General features: G+C 41.9%; 2 protein-coding genes across 5 annotated transcripts in view; both read right to left on the bottom strand.

Annotated features, from left to right (window-relative positions):
• cep135 (centrosomal protein 135) overlaps positions 1 to 5,662 on the bottom strand; it is a 10,198-nt gene extending 4,536 nt beyond the window's left edge. The window contains exons 1-17 of the mRNA XM_017428744.3: positions 5,388 to 5,662; positions 4,981 to 5,118; positions 4,706 to 4,896; positions 4,453 to 4,620; positions 4,226 to 4,367; positions 4,052 to 4,136; positions 3,848 to 3,976; positions 3,510 to 3,725; positions 3,345 to 3,410; positions 3,102 to 3,252; positions 2,779 to 3,008; positions 2,525 to 2,692; positions 2,294 to 2,431; positions 1,203 to 1,280; positions 955 to 1,100; positions 611 to 726; positions 330 to 484 (exon numbers count right to left, since the gene is read on the bottom strand). Coding sequence (XP_017284233.1) covers positions 330 to 484; positions 611 to 726; positions 955 to 1,100; positions 1,203 to 1,280; positions 2,294 to 2,431; positions 2,525 to 2,692; positions 2,779 to 3,008; positions 3,102 to 3,252; positions 3,345 to 3,410; positions 3,510 to 3,725; positions 3,848 to 3,976; positions 4,052 to 4,136; positions 4,226 to 4,367; positions 4,453 to 4,620; positions 4,706 to 4,896; positions 4,981 to 5,093 — 2,292 coding nt within the window. The 5' untranslated portion in view covers positions 5,094 to 5,118; positions 5,388 to 5,662. The remainder of the gene's footprint in view (positions 1 to 329; positions 485 to 610; positions 727 to 954; positions 1,101 to 1,202; positions 1,281 to 2,293; positions 2,432 to 2,524; positions 2,693 to 2,778; positions 3,009 to 3,101; positions 3,253 to 3,344; positions 3,411 to 3,509; positions 3,726 to 3,847; positions 3,977 to 4,051; positions 4,137 to 4,225; positions 4,368 to 4,452; positions 4,621 to 4,705; positions 4,897 to 4,980; positions 5,119 to 5,387) is intronic.
• Positions 5,663 to 6,082: 420 nt separating this feature from the next.
• Positions 6,083 to 15,607, bottom strand: exoc1 (exocyst complex component 1). Of its 4 annotated transcripts, XM_017428846.3 has the most exons (20): positions 15,488 to 15,607; positions 14,749 to 14,880; positions 14,529 to 14,659; positions 14,280 to 14,439; positions 13,145 to 13,332; positions 12,794 to 13,021; positions 12,023 to 12,155; positions 11,813 to 11,922; positions 11,280 to 11,348; positions 10,588 to 10,737; positions 10,060 to 10,168; positions 9,422 to 9,466; positions 8,956 to 9,119; positions 8,178 to 8,291; positions 7,878 to 7,957; positions 7,505 to 7,733; positions 7,191 to 7,374; positions 6,917 to 7,116; positions 6,609 to 6,803; positions 6,083 to 6,514 (listed from the first exon to the last, which is right to left on the bottom strand). In XM_017428846.3, the coding sequence occupies exons 2-20, from the start codon at positions 14,870 to 14,872 to the stop codon at positions 6,362 to 6,364; spliced, it is 2,766 nt and encodes a 921-aa protein (XP_017284335.1). In that variant the 5' UTR covers positions 14,873 to 14,880; positions 15,488 to 15,607; the 3' UTR covers positions 6,083 to 6,361. The 4 variants fall into 4 exon arrangements, with proteins under 4 accessions (XP_017284335.1, XP_017284338.1, XP_037830250.1 ...); XM_017428849.3 differs by lacking the exon at positions 11,280 to 11,348; XM_037974322.1 differs by lacking the exon at positions 9,422 to 9,466.
• Positions 15,608 to 17,200: the final 1,593 nt, after the last annotated feature.

Genomic DNA, 17,200 nt, shown 5'->3' on the forward strand with positions numbered 1-17,200 from the left:
AAAAAAAAAAAAAAAAAAACACCACATATCATCGTCTTATTTCATTGGCTCCCCAAAGTGTAAGCAGCCCCATTCCCCCCCCCAGTCAGCAACAATTACTACAATATTTTTGTACAGAACATATGAAATTCAATCTGTAGCCAAATAATTTTTGCTAATCTTATGTACTGCAGCCCAAAAACAAACAAACAAAACAAAGCATGGTTAATCTTTTTGTTTACTACAGAAGGCTTTAGGAGTTTTATGTATTTTTACGCAATTCAGTTGTGTTTTTTTAATCAGGATTTTCTAAATGTGAACCTATGAGTAAGGTTTACTGAATTGGCTACCTTCTCGGACAGGTCTCCCTGCAGAACAACTAGTTTTTCCGTCTTCTGATCCACCTCATCCTGTAGAGCATCTTTCTCTCTATCCAGGGCAGAGACCGACTTCTGAAGGGCAGCTACTTCCTCTTTGTGTTTGGAGCTTTGCTGACTCAGATCCCCTGACAGGATTAAAATGAGGGGGAAAAAATGAACAAACAAACCGCCAAGCAGACACAGCAAAAAAAAAAAAAAAAAAAAAGGACGGTGGCAGATCTGAACGACATCAACTGGAGCAGCACGTTCACCTAATCTCTCCTCAAGTTTTTCAATCTGCTGGTGGGCTGCATGCAGCTCGTTCATCTTCACAGAGAGCCTGTGTTGGGTATCAGACACTGTCTGCTCCATCTGCTCCTGCAGCAGCCTGCAGACAGAAAAATTATCTGTCAGCCCTCCTAATATGTAGGTGAAAAATACAACGTCCCACTGTGGGAGTAAAATTCTAATCTACATACTGAGACATTTCCTTATACAATTTAAATATAAATATTTTCAAATATAAACGGATTTCTAGGGAAAATAGCACAGCAAGTCATGTTCTTTTAGTAAAGTTGTACAGTGGAAGATGATGCATTATATAATGAAGTTATACCTCAGATTATTAGCCTCGGCTCTCTGCTGGGCGACCTCCTCGGCACTGTGGAGCAGAGCAGCAGACCTAACCTTCACCTCCTCAGCAGCCATGTTCTCCTTCAGCAGACACACCTGTGACCGCAGGTCCAGCCTCTCCCGCTCCAGCTACACCCCACCCCCCGTCCCCGAAACACACAAGAGGCCAGGTCGAAAACAGGAATGCGATGTGGAGAGAATGTCAGGAACAGCTTTAAAGAAAGACCTCACATTCTTGACGGTGATTTCCAGGTCAAGAATCCTCGTCTCCTCTCCTTGTCTGTCTGTGAGAGCAGACGTCTGGGCCACCTGTAGATGTACGAGGAGTTTGTTCAACAGACTAAATGAATGTTCGGGCTGCACGCTGTAAAAACTCTCACTGTGCATTAAAAAACACCTTCACTCAGGCTTAAAGCTTTTACCGAAACATCACGATTTCATCAGCCATGCGGAATACGAGGACACCAAGTCTTCCTTTAGTTTAAAGTTTGCTCTGATTGATTTCAGAGTTGATTGGAGCCACCGTGGTCACCATAAGCTTGTGCAAAATGCTTTACGTCGACCACAGAACAATCGGAGCAGCAAAATGTCACAAATGTTTAAACCAAACGATGCTGCTCTACTGCGAAGCTGTGCAGAAAACAGACAGCTGCAGCACTCTGCGGTGGAGTTTCACAAACTAAAAGCTGCGGTTTTTGTGCCGACGTTCATTTTATGCTCATTTGCTTCGCTCCTGGTGTGTATTTTAGATAATTAAGCTTAGAAAGAGTTGTATAGGCTAAAAATATATCCACAAAAGGACAACTCGAGGGACTCTGAACTGTCTAAATGCAAATATATCTGTCTATATATATATATCTATCTATATATATAGCTCAGTTGATTGAATCCTATTGTGATTTCACAGATGTTTGTTTCTCAGCTGATGGCTGACAGTATGATGTGGTTATGTATTTATTTGCATGGAAAGCAGTCAGCTAAGATCTGATCACTCCAGATGCATTTTAATGCCAGGTGCTAACACTCCTGCTTAAAGCTTTCCATTTGTGACTGAATCAACCAGAACAAATGCTAGTCCCAGGTCTGAGTAGTGCCTAAAAATAACCTTTTTTTTCATTATTTATAAGAAACTCTCAAGGAGCACATTGGTCATCTCAGTAAATCATCATGAAGTCTTTACAGCCTCTTCTTAAATTATTTAATCACCAAATTAGGAGTAATGGGTAATATATCCCGGATAAATATGTGTACAGGAAGAAAACAAAATGGTAATGCTGCATCACATTTATTAGGACAATGAAAAGCCTTCCTCTTGGACTAACCTTTAATCTGTCCCTCAGCGCGTCTCTTTCAGAGGTCATTTGGTCAAGTTTAACCTCCACTCGTTTCATCTCCTCCTGCAGTTTCAGAGCGTCAGCTGACACGCCCACGTTACGGAACAACTTCAGGTCGTCTTGAGCCTGAAACAAGCAACGAAACGCGGTTCTTAGGAGGTCAAAGTTATGCTTTACATATCTGAAAAGCACACCTGGGTAAATCTGTCTAAAACTTACTTGCTTAAAGAGTGTTTTGAAATGGTCTCTCTCACTGCAGAGGGCCTTCACATCGTTCTGGATGTCCTCCGTCTGCTTCTCAATGTCCAGCAGAGCCACCTTCAGCTCGTCTCTTTCTTTAATTACGTGGAGCAGCTCTTCTTGGAGCCTTCCCTGAAAACAGCCAAGCTGTTATGATGGAAACATTTGCTCTTAGTCTGATAAAAAAAAGGACCTCTTTATAGAAACAAAATTGTTTTGTTATCGTCTTCTACCTTGATGCCTTTAGACTTTGGACTCCTGCCTCTGTCTGGACTGTGACTGGGACTCAATCCCGGACCACCAGCTCCTCTGGTTCTTTTGTAGCGCTCGGCCTCTTGGCGATAATAATCCCTCTCCTCCTCTAGGCTCTTAACAAAAGCATCTAGGCGAGATGGGGAGTGTTCTCGTCCACAGACACCGTGTTCAGTGCGCATCGTCTCCAACTCCATCACCAGCTCTTTATCTGGGAAACGGGCGTCAATACAGGCATGAAGAAGAATGTAAAGCTGATGAAATGCAAGTTTTAACAACCGGGCTGAACCAAACTTGTGCTCACCAGCTGCCATCATCTTCTCCACTTTGTCCTGCAGCCTGATTTTCTCATCTTCCAGGAAGTTCACAAGCCCCTCCAGCTTCTCGTTTTGCTCCTTGAGTTCCACCAGCTGATCTCGGAGACGATCTTTTTCAAATTCACTTTCAGACTGCTCCTGAATTGAATCATTTCAGTAGACGGTTTATGTACCAAACATAAGACATATTCATTAAGGAGAACTCTCTTAAGGTAAGAAAATATGCACACCCTTCTGATCTTTGTGATAACATCCTCCAAGTCTTTGATGATTTTCTGCTGCTTTTCAACTTCTTTCTGTTGACAAAACAGCTTCATTGTGATTCACAACTTCTTTTTCAAAACCTGAAACACTTCTAGTTTATTTCATGTTGCCTTTTGACCCCATTTCCCTACATTAGTCGTTTGTAGCTCGACGTCGGCGGTTTCCAACATGCGCTCTTTGTCCATCTCCATGCGTTTGGCGAGGTGATCGATTTGCATCAGCTCCTCGCACAGTTCCAGGTTCTTTAAAGACAGATTGGCCACTTCAGTGGAGGCGTTCTCCTTTTTCTGTTGCAGTCCTTCTACCTTTTCTTCCAGGGCTCTGTTGGTTTCCTGCAGGTACTCGATCTACAATTTATAAAGCAACAGATTACAGCCAATAAGTCACAACAGGGATTCACGACTCTCCTCTACCAGACAAATGAAAGAACCCTCCCAACTGTGTTATCGGCAGCAACAGAGGCACTTGCCTGAAGGTTAAGATGTGCGATCAGTTTCTCATTGCTAATGTTCTGAGCCTCAAGAGAAATGACGTCCTGGGGTCGTCCTCCTCGTAGTACGTGATTCAGACGCTCAATCTCTTTGTCTCTTTCCTCCACCTATTCAGAAAACAACTTATTAGACATAAAGCAGCCTCTAACACATGACACAATGCAAATTCGTGCCTTCCTTACCTGAGTGTTTAAATGCTTTATACATTCCTGGGCATTTTCCAGGTCTAGTTTCAGTTTGATGATGTCCTCCTGTAGTTCGTGAATTCTACAAAACAAATTTAAAATAATGCAAACGTGAGGGTTTTAAATCACTGGAATCACTGCTCTTTACAACTTTTGCTAAATAAAGCAAACCTTCCATCGGCTAGCTGCAGCAGGTCAGCTACGTATGGATCATCAGGCTGCGGGACAGGGTAGGCGGACGTGGTGGAGGGAGGTACAAGCTCATCGATCTGCATTCTCTGTCGTCTAAAAGGAATACCGTGCTTCTTTCCACCTGGGAAAGAAAACCGGACGCGTGAAAAATGCCGGCGCGAGCGTACACCAACTACTGTTCTCCGAACGCCGTCAAAAAGTGCTACCTGGCGTCTGCACAACAGCTTGCATGTTCTTCTCCTGCAGCTGCTGGATGCGCTCGGCTTTAGCCTTGCTGTCTTTCTCCAGGCAGCGAACCTTGTGCACGTACTGGTTGTTTAAAAACTTCAGGTCAGATGTCTCGTGGCCCAGCTTCCTAATGTGAGTTTTGAGCTCTGAGAAGCGAAGACAAGGGGGTGCGTGTGGACTTAGGTCACTTTTAATCTGCAGGTAAAGCGAAAGGGGCGGCTGACCGTTTACCTCGAGTGACCCGATCTTTCTCCTCCCTCAGTCTCAGGAGCTCAAGATGCAGCTCGTTGTTCTCCCTGACCATCCTGGCATTCTCTGTCCGGTGGGGCTCTAGCAGGGCGTCAACATTTCGGCTCTCCTTCTCGGTCTTGCCTGCTGAAAGTTTGGCATTGCGCAGGCTCTCTGTTGTGTGGACCAGATCACTGCAAAGCAAAGGATGAATCTGTGTTATATTAGCAGGCATGAAGCGAGCCTGTCAGATGCCTGTCAGGGTTTGAGGCTTTCACCTGAACAGTTTCTCCACCAGTGGCAGCGATTCTATCCCAAGAGGCTGTCTGTAGCCCAGCTGGTCCAGACGCTTCCGCAAATTGACGAATTTTCTCTCCGCGCTGCTGTTCATTTTGTGATTCTGCAAAGTACCCCAACTGCAACAAACATCCAAAAAGCGAACAAAACATGCTTTAGAATACCAGTGTTGCACTTACAGGGAACAAACACAACAATTAGGCATAACAAAGATGGCGTTGGCTAACGTGACAGGCTTAACTTACTGAATAAGCTAATAAAAACATTAGTATTTTGACACTGACATGTCGATCTAGCAACCTTTTTTAACCAGTTGTTCCCTAGTTGGTTGGTTCGACTTCTGCTTTTCATTTTGCAAATGCTGAATACAAATAAACTCGTCACTTACCGAGCTGGAAAACACTGTTTACGTAGCGGCTAACGTGTTAGCCAAATAAACGTCAACGTAGCGCTACATCACTCATAGACGCGTCACCAATTTGACGACTAGCCCCATTATAAGACGGCATTTACGCTACGAATCACTATAAATCACGATAAACTTGTGAGTTAACATGTTTCCGCGGTAAAGTGGTTTGAAAAGGGCGCCAGTGATGTCGGGCTTGGATTCGTCACCATGGAAGAAAGAGACTCGGCGAAACATTTGAGGGGCGGCGTGTTTTGTCCACCGGCGTGGCCCGAGTGGTGTGGCGGAGGGGTGGAGTCAGTCGACACGTTTGTTTATGTTTTCGCCCAAGTCTGTCAGCAAAATATCACACGAAACACTGGACGGATTTTAATTAAACTTTCAGGAAGTCACCATTGGTCCACCATCTACAGCTGATTAACTTTTGGAGTCAATCCAATTTTAAATGGCTACACCTGCTCAAAATTAGCGAACCCCAAAATGGTTATAAGTCAGTCAGTTTTACAAATACTGAGCTAAAATTGGGTGTGGTAGTAGCTAAGAGTCATCCCAACACATAGTCTAAGGGTGAGATCTCATAAAATTATTTCTAAAGAAATGCTAGGCCCTAAATTAGCTTAAACAATAAGCGACTTGTGTCTACAGTAATGTTAAAAAAACAACAAGGTTCTCGATCATTTACCTGGTGCTTCTACTGTAAATTTATTATATACATATGGCATAAAGGCATAGCAAAAACATGACAAACAATTAAATATGTGGAGAAGTGTTGGTGAATCAAGGTTCAGGCACACAGGTAGTGTTGCAATATCAGGATAGCCATTCAATGTACAATTCCCTTTCAATGAAATGCAGTCACACACATGAAATGTTCAAACTTCAAAAAGCATTACGTGGTGGATAATAAGTCCTCACTCTGTGTGCAGCAGTAGTAAGATGAACAGCAGCCAATGAGACTAATGAGACTGAGCAATGCTGGAAAAGTACTCCAACATGTCCTGGATGGTGAACTCCATAGTGATTCCAGATCCAGGGTAGCATCGGCCTATTAGACCTTCAAAGTGCTTGTACTGCCGGATAAACTCGTCCTGCATGGAGTGCCACACCACCTGGTGGAGTTAAAACAGAAGTGCAGCAGCTTTAAGGTCAGCACGAGGAATGTGATTGAGCAGTTTGACCTCACAAAACGTTTAAATTTCACACCTGCAGCAAACTTTCTTCCTCGCACAGATGTTTGTCCACCTTCTTGTAAAGGTTGTCCAGGCCCTTCTTCACCTCTTTGCCAGGATACTCTTTGATGACTTTGCGCAGTTCTTGTTTGTTGAAGGCCAGCTGGTAGCTCACCTCCTCTTCGCGCACGCCCTGGGCCACACGGGCCTCAACCCCTTCGAAGAAATGCTGCAAAGAGACACGACGCTTTCAGCACCTCTACATTTGGCCGTTCTGCATATTTGGCCCTAGTGTAAATCATGCTACAAATTGTAAAAAATTAAAACACAAAATGTTTTTACGTTAAGCTTCTCTAGTGGCTGGCCCAGAGAGTTGATTACATAAGACTGCAAGTGGTCAGTATATTTGTGTTTGGCCTCTCGTCTCTCAGCATCCAGGCAGGAAATCTTCAGACGCGACAGCGTGGAGAAGATGTGGTGGAAATTTTCCATCATGACGACGTCTCGGGGCGTCTTCTGACTTTCATTGGCTACCTTCTCCACTGAAAAGACAAACAATATTTATATCGTTTCCAGGCTTCGCATAGCTCTTCTTTTTAACGACCAGTGTGCTCACCGTTCATGAAAACAGCCTTGATGAGCTTGACGTAAGCTTTGTCCAGGTCTCCTCGGCGTTCTGCATTACGGAAGATTGTCTCGGCAAGTTCGGCAAACTCCTCAAACCCAATGACGAAAGGCAGGATGCCGACTTTGCTTTTCTTAGAAATCTTCACTTCCTCCATCTGTCTGATCTGACTCGACTGTATCAAGAGGAAAAAGTTTAAAATGTGACAAAACATCTAGACACAAATCATGCTCTGATTTGGAGACGACAAGACTGTTTTATTCAGTGAAAAGACTTTTTTCCCTCGGGGTTTGGACTCTACTCACAATGCACTTATCAAAGTTCCTTTTCACGGTGACCAGCACATTTCCCAGAGTGGTGCTGAGGAAAGAGGCCGGGTCGACGTTCTCGGCTGTCCACACATGATGGCTCATCTTCACCAGCATGTACAGAGAGTGGAAGCTGTCTATCTTGTCACCCAGAGCAATCAGGCTGTTGAGCTCTGGCTCGATGCTCTGGAAGATTTTATTCATCATCTGTCGCACCATGTCTTTCCTTTAGTCCCAAAAAAAAACAAAAAAAAAAAAAACAGAACAAGAACAATTTTATAAAAAAGTGTTTACTGGAGAATTCAGGATTTAATATGGAAACAGGAAGTGTTTACACCAGAGCTGTTAATAGCTACGCTGAAGAACTCACTCTGATGACAAGGAGTGTCTGTGTTCTGCCTGGGGAAGGATTCTTGATGGTGCGCTTCCGTCAAACTCCTCTGTTTCAGGCTGACAAGATAAGTAAACACACACAATAAAAAGACAGGTCCTGTTAAACAACTTCTGACAAGTATGTGAATGGTGCCGTTACTAAAAACAGGACAGTGTCTGTCACTGTATGTACTCCAGGTTTTTGGGGAGTATGAATCTTCCAGTTACATACAGCTATTTGTGTGGCGTCACATCGTTCATTTAGACGATGCGGCGATTTCCAACAAAACAGACGTACCTGTGCAAGGGGAGGCATCACCGCCTGGTGCTGCTGCAGCTTAAAAAACTTGCTGATGAAGTCTTGTTCTGCAAGACACAGAGGCTCCAGCTCACTGAGGACCTGTTCGAATATCTGCAGATGCAAAACAAAACAAACAAAAAAAACACTCAGTTCAATTTAAACTTTCCTTCCCAATGCTGTGTAACATGCACACAAGACAATACAGTGACATTTGTAAGAAAGTACATCCCTTTTTTTTTATTCTAACAGCAACAACTTAAATTAATCATCTTCTGTATGACCCTATTAGTTTGTCAGACTGTTGTGGAGAAATTGTGGCACAAAATCACCTTTTTTTTTTAACCAGAAGTCTTGTGGTTTGTTCAGATGCAACTTTGCAAACCTAAGCAGTAAAGAGAGTGGGCTTTAATAACTAACTTGAACAGGTCTGAAGTCTGACACGCAGCTTTAGCTTTTGCTGTTTTTTTTCCTGAGCGCTGCATGGTCCGACCTCGAGGGAAACTTTCCGTGACATTTAGTCCAGGAAAGACTGGCAGCTGTCTCAAGTGTTTTATCCTTGAAGATTATCATTCTCCGTGTAGAATAACAGGCTCCAAACAGTGTGGACATGGTCGTTTATGGTCTTTGTTTATCTTCCCTAATCCTCAAGAAGCAGTAGGGTGAACTTAGTATTTTACACACTGCTTCTGGATATTGGATTAGCTTTTTTTTTTTTTTTTTTTTTTTTTAAATATGTGTTATGTATTCCTGTTATTTGCTCTAAATGTTGCATCACCTTGTCAAACTTGGTCCTGTCTGCTACGTCCAGGTCGGAAGCAGACATGTTGCCCATGTCCAGCAGCGAGGACGACTGGGACCGGCGGCTGTTGGAGCCCTGCACCGTCAGCTTGTTCAGACTCGACGTGGAGCCTGTAAGCTTCCCGGAGCTGCCGTGCAGGCCTGGCACAGCACGACAAACACATCATAGAGGAAGGCTGGTTTTAGTGAGAAGCATTCAAATGAATGGAGGTTAATGAAAGTCAATTATGACCCTTTTTTTTTTTTTTTTTTTTAAAATATCGGAGCAAATTGTTAGCTTTTTTTTTTTTTTTTCTTGAATTAATCACAGTGTTAGAAAACGTGATAAAGGATGAAACAATTAGCACACACCAAGCAGTTACATGGTGAGGTAATGGTTTGTAGGACACAGTGATGAGAAGCACAGTGGGAAACGGACAGCTCCATTCAGATATCATACTTACTTTCTGTTTCCTGTTTGAGTGCACTCTCTTTCCGCGGAAGCGTGGCTGCAGCCAGTTAGAAAGGCAGGCATCAAAGACAGACACAAGTTAAGCTTAAAACATGCAGCATGGGAGAGGTGAGGCTTAGATGTTAGATGTAACAAGTTATGTAGACATTCATGTGCACTGCAGTGGCTTAGCAGTTCAGACAAACCTTTGGAAAACAAATCATTGTGTTTTTTTTTTGTTTTGTTTTCAGAGGCAAAAGCTAATACAGAATGCAGAAAGCAAAGTCCTATCATTCTGCCAAAACCAAAGCTCAACCAAGGGTCCTATTCAGATGTTAAATACTGAGATTTGACATGAAAAGTGCCTGTGCAAAGGGAAGAGAGAACATTATTGGAAGATAAAACAAAAAGCAAGTCTTTCAACACCTGAGAGGCATATGTGAGTTGGGTAAAATACGCCGAGATAACAGCCATAACGCAGAAAAGGCTGTAAGAAAGATGAAGCATCGTTTCGTTCAACATAAATATTACATCCATATTTGTGAGACAAGAAATGATCCTACAGAGAACTTTCAGTCACGCACACATTAACTGCACAGAAACATGCTTTGTGTTAACGCTCGGACAGCCCTGCAGAGTCACAGCTCTTACCAAACTTTCCCTTTGCTTCTTTGGATGTGCCCGCCATCTTTATCTTGGCGACCTCAAAGAAGTCTTTGATTTCTCGCTCATACAGGCGGCTCATATAGTCAACGTAAGTCTGGAAAAGAGGACATTTGTTGAGACGTACAAAAGCCGTTTGGTTTGAAGTGAAAACAACGCAGTTCTCTAACAGAAAATGACTAATTTAATAACTCAAATACAAATGATTAGATCATGTAATCATTTTGCCAGTGGCTGGAAGAAGACCCACAGTACAAATTTTAGCAGGAGGAAAGTGGTTCAGATGGTGAGGAATAACCCAGTAACCAACGAGGCTTTCTCAGAATCTGTCAGCACCATTATCAGCTGATTCCTGTTTACCTAGTATTACCAGATTTGATGTTACCACTGTTATCACCAAATCGTACAGCTTATAACCTAAACAGACAGATCCGAAAATAACGGTTTGTCTTAATCTCACAAGAAGTCACGAATCAATCTCGTTCTGTAAGTGCTCTTAAAGAAGATCTCTCTCACCCGCGACAGGCCTTCGTACTTCTCTCGGTGCGTGTTCTTCAGCCACTCCATTAGCTTGGCGTAGCGCAACAGGTCCCGGTGGAGGGGGCTGTGTTTGGGCAGGGTCAGGTCAGCGGTGTGCTGTGACAAGGTGGAGCTCTGGTCGTGGCCCTGGAAACAAGGCAGAAAAAAGAAAAGAATTCAGACGCACAACACATGACAGTAATGCTCATTTTGGCTCCGATTTCATCCTGTGATACACACACACACACACGCACACTCCAAACTTAGCTTGTTTTCAATCACGACTATTTGGATGTATTACCTCTGAGGATTTGACACTTTTGTTCTTCTCAGTGTTTGCACGTTTGTTTTCTACTGCTTTCGCGACAACACATGCACATAGAGCAGACAGGCACAGCGTTCGGTGAAATGAGACCACTGCAGCTAAGCTATGAGAGTACCCAAACATGAAAAGCCTTCAGCTGAGTCAGTTGGTGGAGGAGGAAAAAGATGGACGCAGCCTCTTCAGCTCCGAGATCAGGTGAGAGATGTTAAGACGTTAGAAACATACCTCATGCAATAGATAATGCTTTGTGAAGGGAAAAGCTGTACATCTCATAGCATGTAGGTCAGAGTGAGAAGTGAGAGGTCAGACATTAGCAAAGGAGGGCATGTAAAGGAGGGGGTGGGGTTGCTGTGAGGGTACTCACTGGAAGTGAAAGACAGGAGGACCTATAATACTGAGGGATGGTCATTTTGAAGTGACTGAAGTGGTTGAACTGACACAGAGACAGAGAGCAGAGTGGGATGATTCAAAGTGAGCAACACAGAGAGTCAGAAACAGGAGGGATACAGCTGGAAGGAAAATAACAGGAAGGCCAAGAAAAGACTCCACTAAACAGGATGTTCACGAAGAGAGAAAAAGAGCCTCGAAAAACACTGTAGTCCTCATTGTTACAGCTGTTAAAATGGTGGACTCGTATTTTTCCTCTCATTAGTTCGCATTTATTCGACTGATCGTATTCAGATGCAACAGGAAAGATGTGAAATCACGTGTCTTGAAAATAATAATTTTTCTGTAGCTCCAAGTTTTATTTATCAGTAGACAAAAGCGAATTACATCAGATCATGTGACTAGAATATTGGATTTCAGTTCAGAAATGTTTCTGGGTACCCCATCAGATCATGTGCACCACAGAAAGTTACGTAACGCGAACACAGTTTTAACGACAAATGAAAATACCTGGTGCACAAACACGTTATTCAGGTGATTGGTGAGGCGGCGAGCAAACGTATCCCTCAGCTCAGCAAACAGGAGCTGCTGCTGAGTCACGGCTTTCAGCTCGTGGTGGCCTACACGGAGAAAATGACGACCGTTTCATTTGACTGACAACAACAACGCGCTGACGCCGTCAAGCAGAAAGGCATTGTTACGTTTAAAATGGAAACCGACCTGGCCGCAGAGCCACGTTCATGCACTGCAGCAGAGCCTCTGAGGCGTTGATGCAAGCCTCTATGCCTTTAGGGGAGGTCAGGTCCCCCTCCTGCAGAGCCCTGATATGTCCTTTTGACAAGTCCATGTAGTTCTACAAGAGCAAAGACAAACCAGTTAACTAACAAAACACAAATGAATCAGAACAATCACATTTAAGTTAATCAATCAGGTTTATGCATACTAAAATATTAGCAAACTAGAAGTCTGAATGCTGAAGGACTTTACTGAAATTTGTAGGAGAATGAATTGGTAAAGTTAAAACAAACAGAACAAAAGCTAAAACCGTCAAAACTGTTGCTAAAGGGTAAATGTCGCAAAAACCATAGCTAAAAACTAAAATGATCAAAACCTTAGCTAAAGGCAGAACTGTGCAAAACATGTAGCAAAACTGTAGCTAAAAACTAAATTGAGGAAAACTTGTGTAAAAGCCAAACTTAGCAAGGCAGTGGCTAAAAGCTAAAAAGGAGCATAAAAAGACAGAAAAGAGAGCAGGCATGCTGAAGTAGATTTTAGAGAACAATGTTTTTGAAGGAACTGAACTCAGTGTGTTTTTTTAATAGGGAAAATTTTGTAAATAAAGTTAACTTTTTGAAAAATAAATGATTAAAACAGCACAAACTATAAGGCAGAAACTATAAACAGCATAATAAAGTGAGCATGTCTGCGTTTTTCGCAGTGCATTGACTCAGGTTTCTAACAGCACCATTCAATTCAACCAAAATGTTTCACCACTAAGAACTGGATCTCATCCAGCAGTTTGCCGTTGTTGGTGTTGCTGATCTGGATGAGACGGTTGCTTTGGGAAATCTGGTCCATCTGGTCCCTGACGCTCTGAAGCATCTCCTCATAGCTGCTCAGCTTCCCCTCGATGGTGTCCACTTCTGACAGGGCCTCGTCCAGCAGCTGCATCAGGATATTCACCTGCTTCTCTGATGCCATGATGGACTGAATGTTGGCCTAAATAAAGAGGTTCATCAGTAAATGAAAAAGAAAATACACAAAGGAGTCCTGGTTGGTCGTATTCAGGTGCCTTACACCTGCCAGTTTCTAACAGGAAGTCACTCAAGTTGCTTTGCTCACCCCATCTAAAACCTGCAGCTCCTTGAAGAGCTTCTCTGCGAAACCTTCAGCGTTTGAGATGGCGTACTCGCACATCTCCATCATGCTCTCGATGTCCTGCTCCTCGCGGGCGCTGAGCTCCTGGTAGTCGTCCAGGGCGTCCTCGTCGCCTCCTGCAACACTTTGGCTCTCGCCACTCGGCACAGACTCTAACCCCAGGAACGAAAGGTTCAAAAACAGAAAGCACAAGCAAGCCATAAGCACATGCATAGATGTTAAGATGAATTCTGCTGTTTGCAGACTCAGATTTTGAACACATCTGAAAGGAGAACTACAACCAAGGTTATTTTGAATGTAAAGAAATGTTTTAACTAAAGGAAAGGCTTAATTACCACCAGTGATGAAAATGTAGTGGGAATATGAACACAGACTAAAAACAATTTTAGATAGTGGGATGAGGTCAAAGAAGTAAAAAGCATGTATACATTCTGCATGTTTATTAGCGATCTGTACCACTAAATCTTTACAATCAGTCATAACATAATTGCAAATATAAATGTAGAACAGATGAGAATAAACTATAGACAATGCATCAATGAGCATATGCTGCTAAAAATAAACTTATGAAGTGGGATAGCTCATTTTTAAAAAGCTGAAAGTCAAGTGACATTTCACTTCTGTTACATTTCACTAAAACAAATGAATGCCCTCCATGTTTAATTATGTAATTTAAATTACAAGAGCCATGAGAAAGTGAGCGTTTCTGATGAAAATGATGGTTTGAGGTCGTGAAGATACAATGAAGGGGTGTGAGGAGGGGAAAGTTTAGTCCTACCAACCTTCCGCTTTAGGAAGTTCTGGCCAGAGAAAGTTTAAAAGGAAATAAAAGTGAGAATAAAGAAGAATTTAACACTGAAAAATCATAACACAAACTAAGACACAAAGAAGAAGCGAAATACTGTGAAAAGACGCTCTTAATAAATAAAAGCAAGCAAATTTCAGGAGAGATTTATGCTTGCGTAAAAAAATGAAAACACATTTCTGAGTCAAAGCTACTGGCTTAGGAGAAAAACGACACACATTTAAAGAAATATAATCAAATCATAAAAAGGGGCGCGCAGGCCCAGCAGTGGCTGAGGACAGAGCGCTTACACACCTTCAAGCAGCTGAGAACTGACATTCACAAACTCCAACTTCTTCCTCAGATAACGCTGGTTCAGCTTCCAAATACAGGAAATGAAGGAGTTCTTTTCAGCTGTACTGCTGGCCAACCACCGGTAAACCTTCTCAAAATGAAGATCAAATTCAGGATTTTCCTACAAAGTGAAACAGAAGACGCATTAGTCCTAACTGCATGGGGGGTATTAGGGATTAGGACACAAAATGACTGAAGAGACGTTCTGACCTTGCTTGCATCTTTGGCATCTACTACTGTCAGATCGCGCAGCTCCCAGGTCTGCTGCCTCTTATAAAAATCCCCTTTGTCCGATTTTTTCACCTTAACCACTTTAACCTGGACAGGCCTCTCTGTTGTAACTAGAAGAAACGAGAGATTCCAATTCCTCAAAGTTGCTCTCTGATCATAAATGATCATTTAGATGTTTCTGGAGTCCTTACACTCATACCTGTAGCACACAAGAAGCAGTTCTTCTTTTTCTTTCCTGCCTTGCAGACATTAACAATGCCGAGGAGACGCTCGTCGTTGGGCGTGAAGATGTCCCTCTGCAGGGCGTGCTTGATGGCTGTCATGGTGGATCCTGTCAGAGAGAGCATAAGCACCGATTAATACAAAGTACACGTTCATTAGATGTTTCTGAAGACTAGAGCTAAACTTTTATTCACATTTTCTGACTCTAAGGGGTAAAACATAAACAAATATCACTACATTTTGTCACACAAAGCAATAAAATAGAAAAAAACATGAAAAATTTAGGGTTATCCGGTTTATCTCTTTATTTCGTTTTGTGCAGTCATGGAAATCGCAAATGTTTTTCCAGAAGAAAAGTGTTAATCTAAAGACTTCAGGCATACGTTTGGTTGAAATTAATAAAGCGGATCTAAATTTGACTATAATAGTCACAATGAGGTTTTTCTCTTTTTGTCATACAATGTATAAGAGGTCGGTGACATTACTTGCGCAACACAGTAAGAAATAAAAGACAACAAGAAACTAAATGAGAGGTATTTAGTTTATTAATAACTCTGCTAGCCCTTAGGCTAACAGCGGTTAGCATCAACTGCGCAATAAAAACCTCAAGCAAACATCGTGGCTACATTAACGAAAACACCAACAATGCAGTTATATCAGGCGTAATGCTTCCTACTTAAATGATCAATGATTTATACATTTAACGCAGCAGTTACCTTGTTTTGTTTTGTGTTTTTATCAGACCACCAGCCCTTCAAAGCGCTGCCCTCTCACTTCCGGGTTCTCGGCCGCAGATGTCATGTGACACCAACAAAGCCACACCCACTGAATCTGACAGTTTCCTCCCAGAGACAGAAGAAAGTGAAGCAATGATAGCTCAGTTTTCTCCATATTATAAGTCCCACAAGTCAGCTTTTGAAAATATAAGGGATTATGCTTAAGATACTGTATAAAATCTTATATTTATTACTCTTTTTTATATCCTAGCAGCCAGACTTCAACTTTTTAAAGTGATTTGACCTTTAGGCACACTGTGTTTCTATCCTTTTTTGTTAATATTAAAAATATAATAAAAAAAAAACAAAACTGACAAAGTTGAAATTACACAGAATACTATTTAGCAACACCAAGGTGACTCCCATAGACCTATAAACTAAAAACTAAGAACACAACATCTGAAGATTGATGCATATATAAAGTTCTGTGTCTACCCACCCCCCCGCCCCCCAATTTCTTAAAGACAAGACTTTTACATATTGTTTACATGCTATGAATAGATAGATGTCTCACACTTCTTTATTTATCCTTCAATTGCCTATTGTCCTCATTTTTTAAGCATGCATTGCCATGGTCAGGTACAAAGACTCGACAGAAAACAAGTGGATAAAGCAGCCAAGGTCCAAAGAAGAACTTTAAAAGACCTTTAAAGAACCTGGATTGCGACAAGACCACTTTTAAAATATTGTAAGAAAGTCTGGCTCCTTCGAAGCAAAATATTAGGAAACAGGGAATGGGTTCAACTTTAAAACAGTACAGTGTATTTGACAATTAATAAGACTTTTTCAAGCTGATCTAGGGACCTTACTTTTTATTGTCAAATTCTAGGTGCTGTTTCAGTATTACAAAAAATAGATTTTTGTGATAATTTGAAAACTAAAATCGATGTCCTCAATGTAAAACTGCAAAGGCTATTGTAGAACTACTGCAGTATGAACTTGGCCTAATTATGTTTGGGAGTCAGCCCAATTCAAGATGGCTGCCACAGCTAATCAGCATAAGACAACACAAAATGGATATAACTCTATAATTTTGCATATACTGAGCTAAAATTTGATGTTGTAGTTGTTGGTTTTCCACTTCTGTCGTCTAAAATGGGACATCTGTTGTTGTTGACGAATAACCTCCAGAGAAATGATCTTTTTAAGACACCAGGTGGCATTGTTAATCTACAATAAAGTTAGTCTTTTTATTTATTTTTTAAACAGCCAGTTTAATGCTTTATTTACACATATGCGTGGCTGCTTTCAGTGTCGTGTTGATGCAGTAATCATGTTTAGAAACAATAACAATTATAAACTTTGGTTTAGGTCCACTGAGGCCATTGAGGAGATTTTAAAGAATCCAATAAACAAAGGAGTCATCCAAGTGTCAACACTGAGTCAGACGTGTGATGAAGATGGAAATCGGGGATTAAGTGATCTGCGCACAATGCCTTAAGGTACAACTGCAATGTTTGAAGTTATTGTGCTGAGACAATGTTGAATTTCCCAGCTGAACGTGTCATCCTCTGTCACTTCCAGCTAAATTCACATTCTCATCCTGCATGTGACCTAGACCTCCAAACAAAACAAACAAACAAACAAAACATATTTGAAACATAAAACAGTTTTGTTTCATTTTCGTCCGTTGTCATATTTTATAAACTCTGC

The sequence above is a fragment of the Kryptolebias marmoratus genome, linkage group LG24 (assembly GCF_001649575.2).
Source record: "Kryptolebias marmoratus isolate JLee-2015 linkage group LG24, ASM164957v2, whole genome shotgun sequence".
Taxonomy (NCBI): domain Eukaryota; kingdom Metazoa; phylum Chordata; class Actinopteri; order Cyprinodontiformes; family Rivulidae; genus Kryptolebias; species Kryptolebias marmoratus.

Coding starts and splice junctions, on each gene's coding strand:
- exoc1 (XM_017428846.3), bottom strand. CDS start 14,872: ATGACAGCCATCAAGCACGCCCTGCAGAGGGACATCTTCACGCCCAAC. Junction 10,738..11,279: donor CCTCCTGTCTTTCACTTCCA/GTGAGTACCCTC, acceptor CCTTGTTTCCAG/GGCCACGACCAGAGCTCCAC. Junction 7,117..7,190: donor CAAGGCTGTTTTCATGAACG/GTGAGCACACTG, acceptor TTGTCTTTTCAG/TGGAGAAGGTAGCCAATGAA.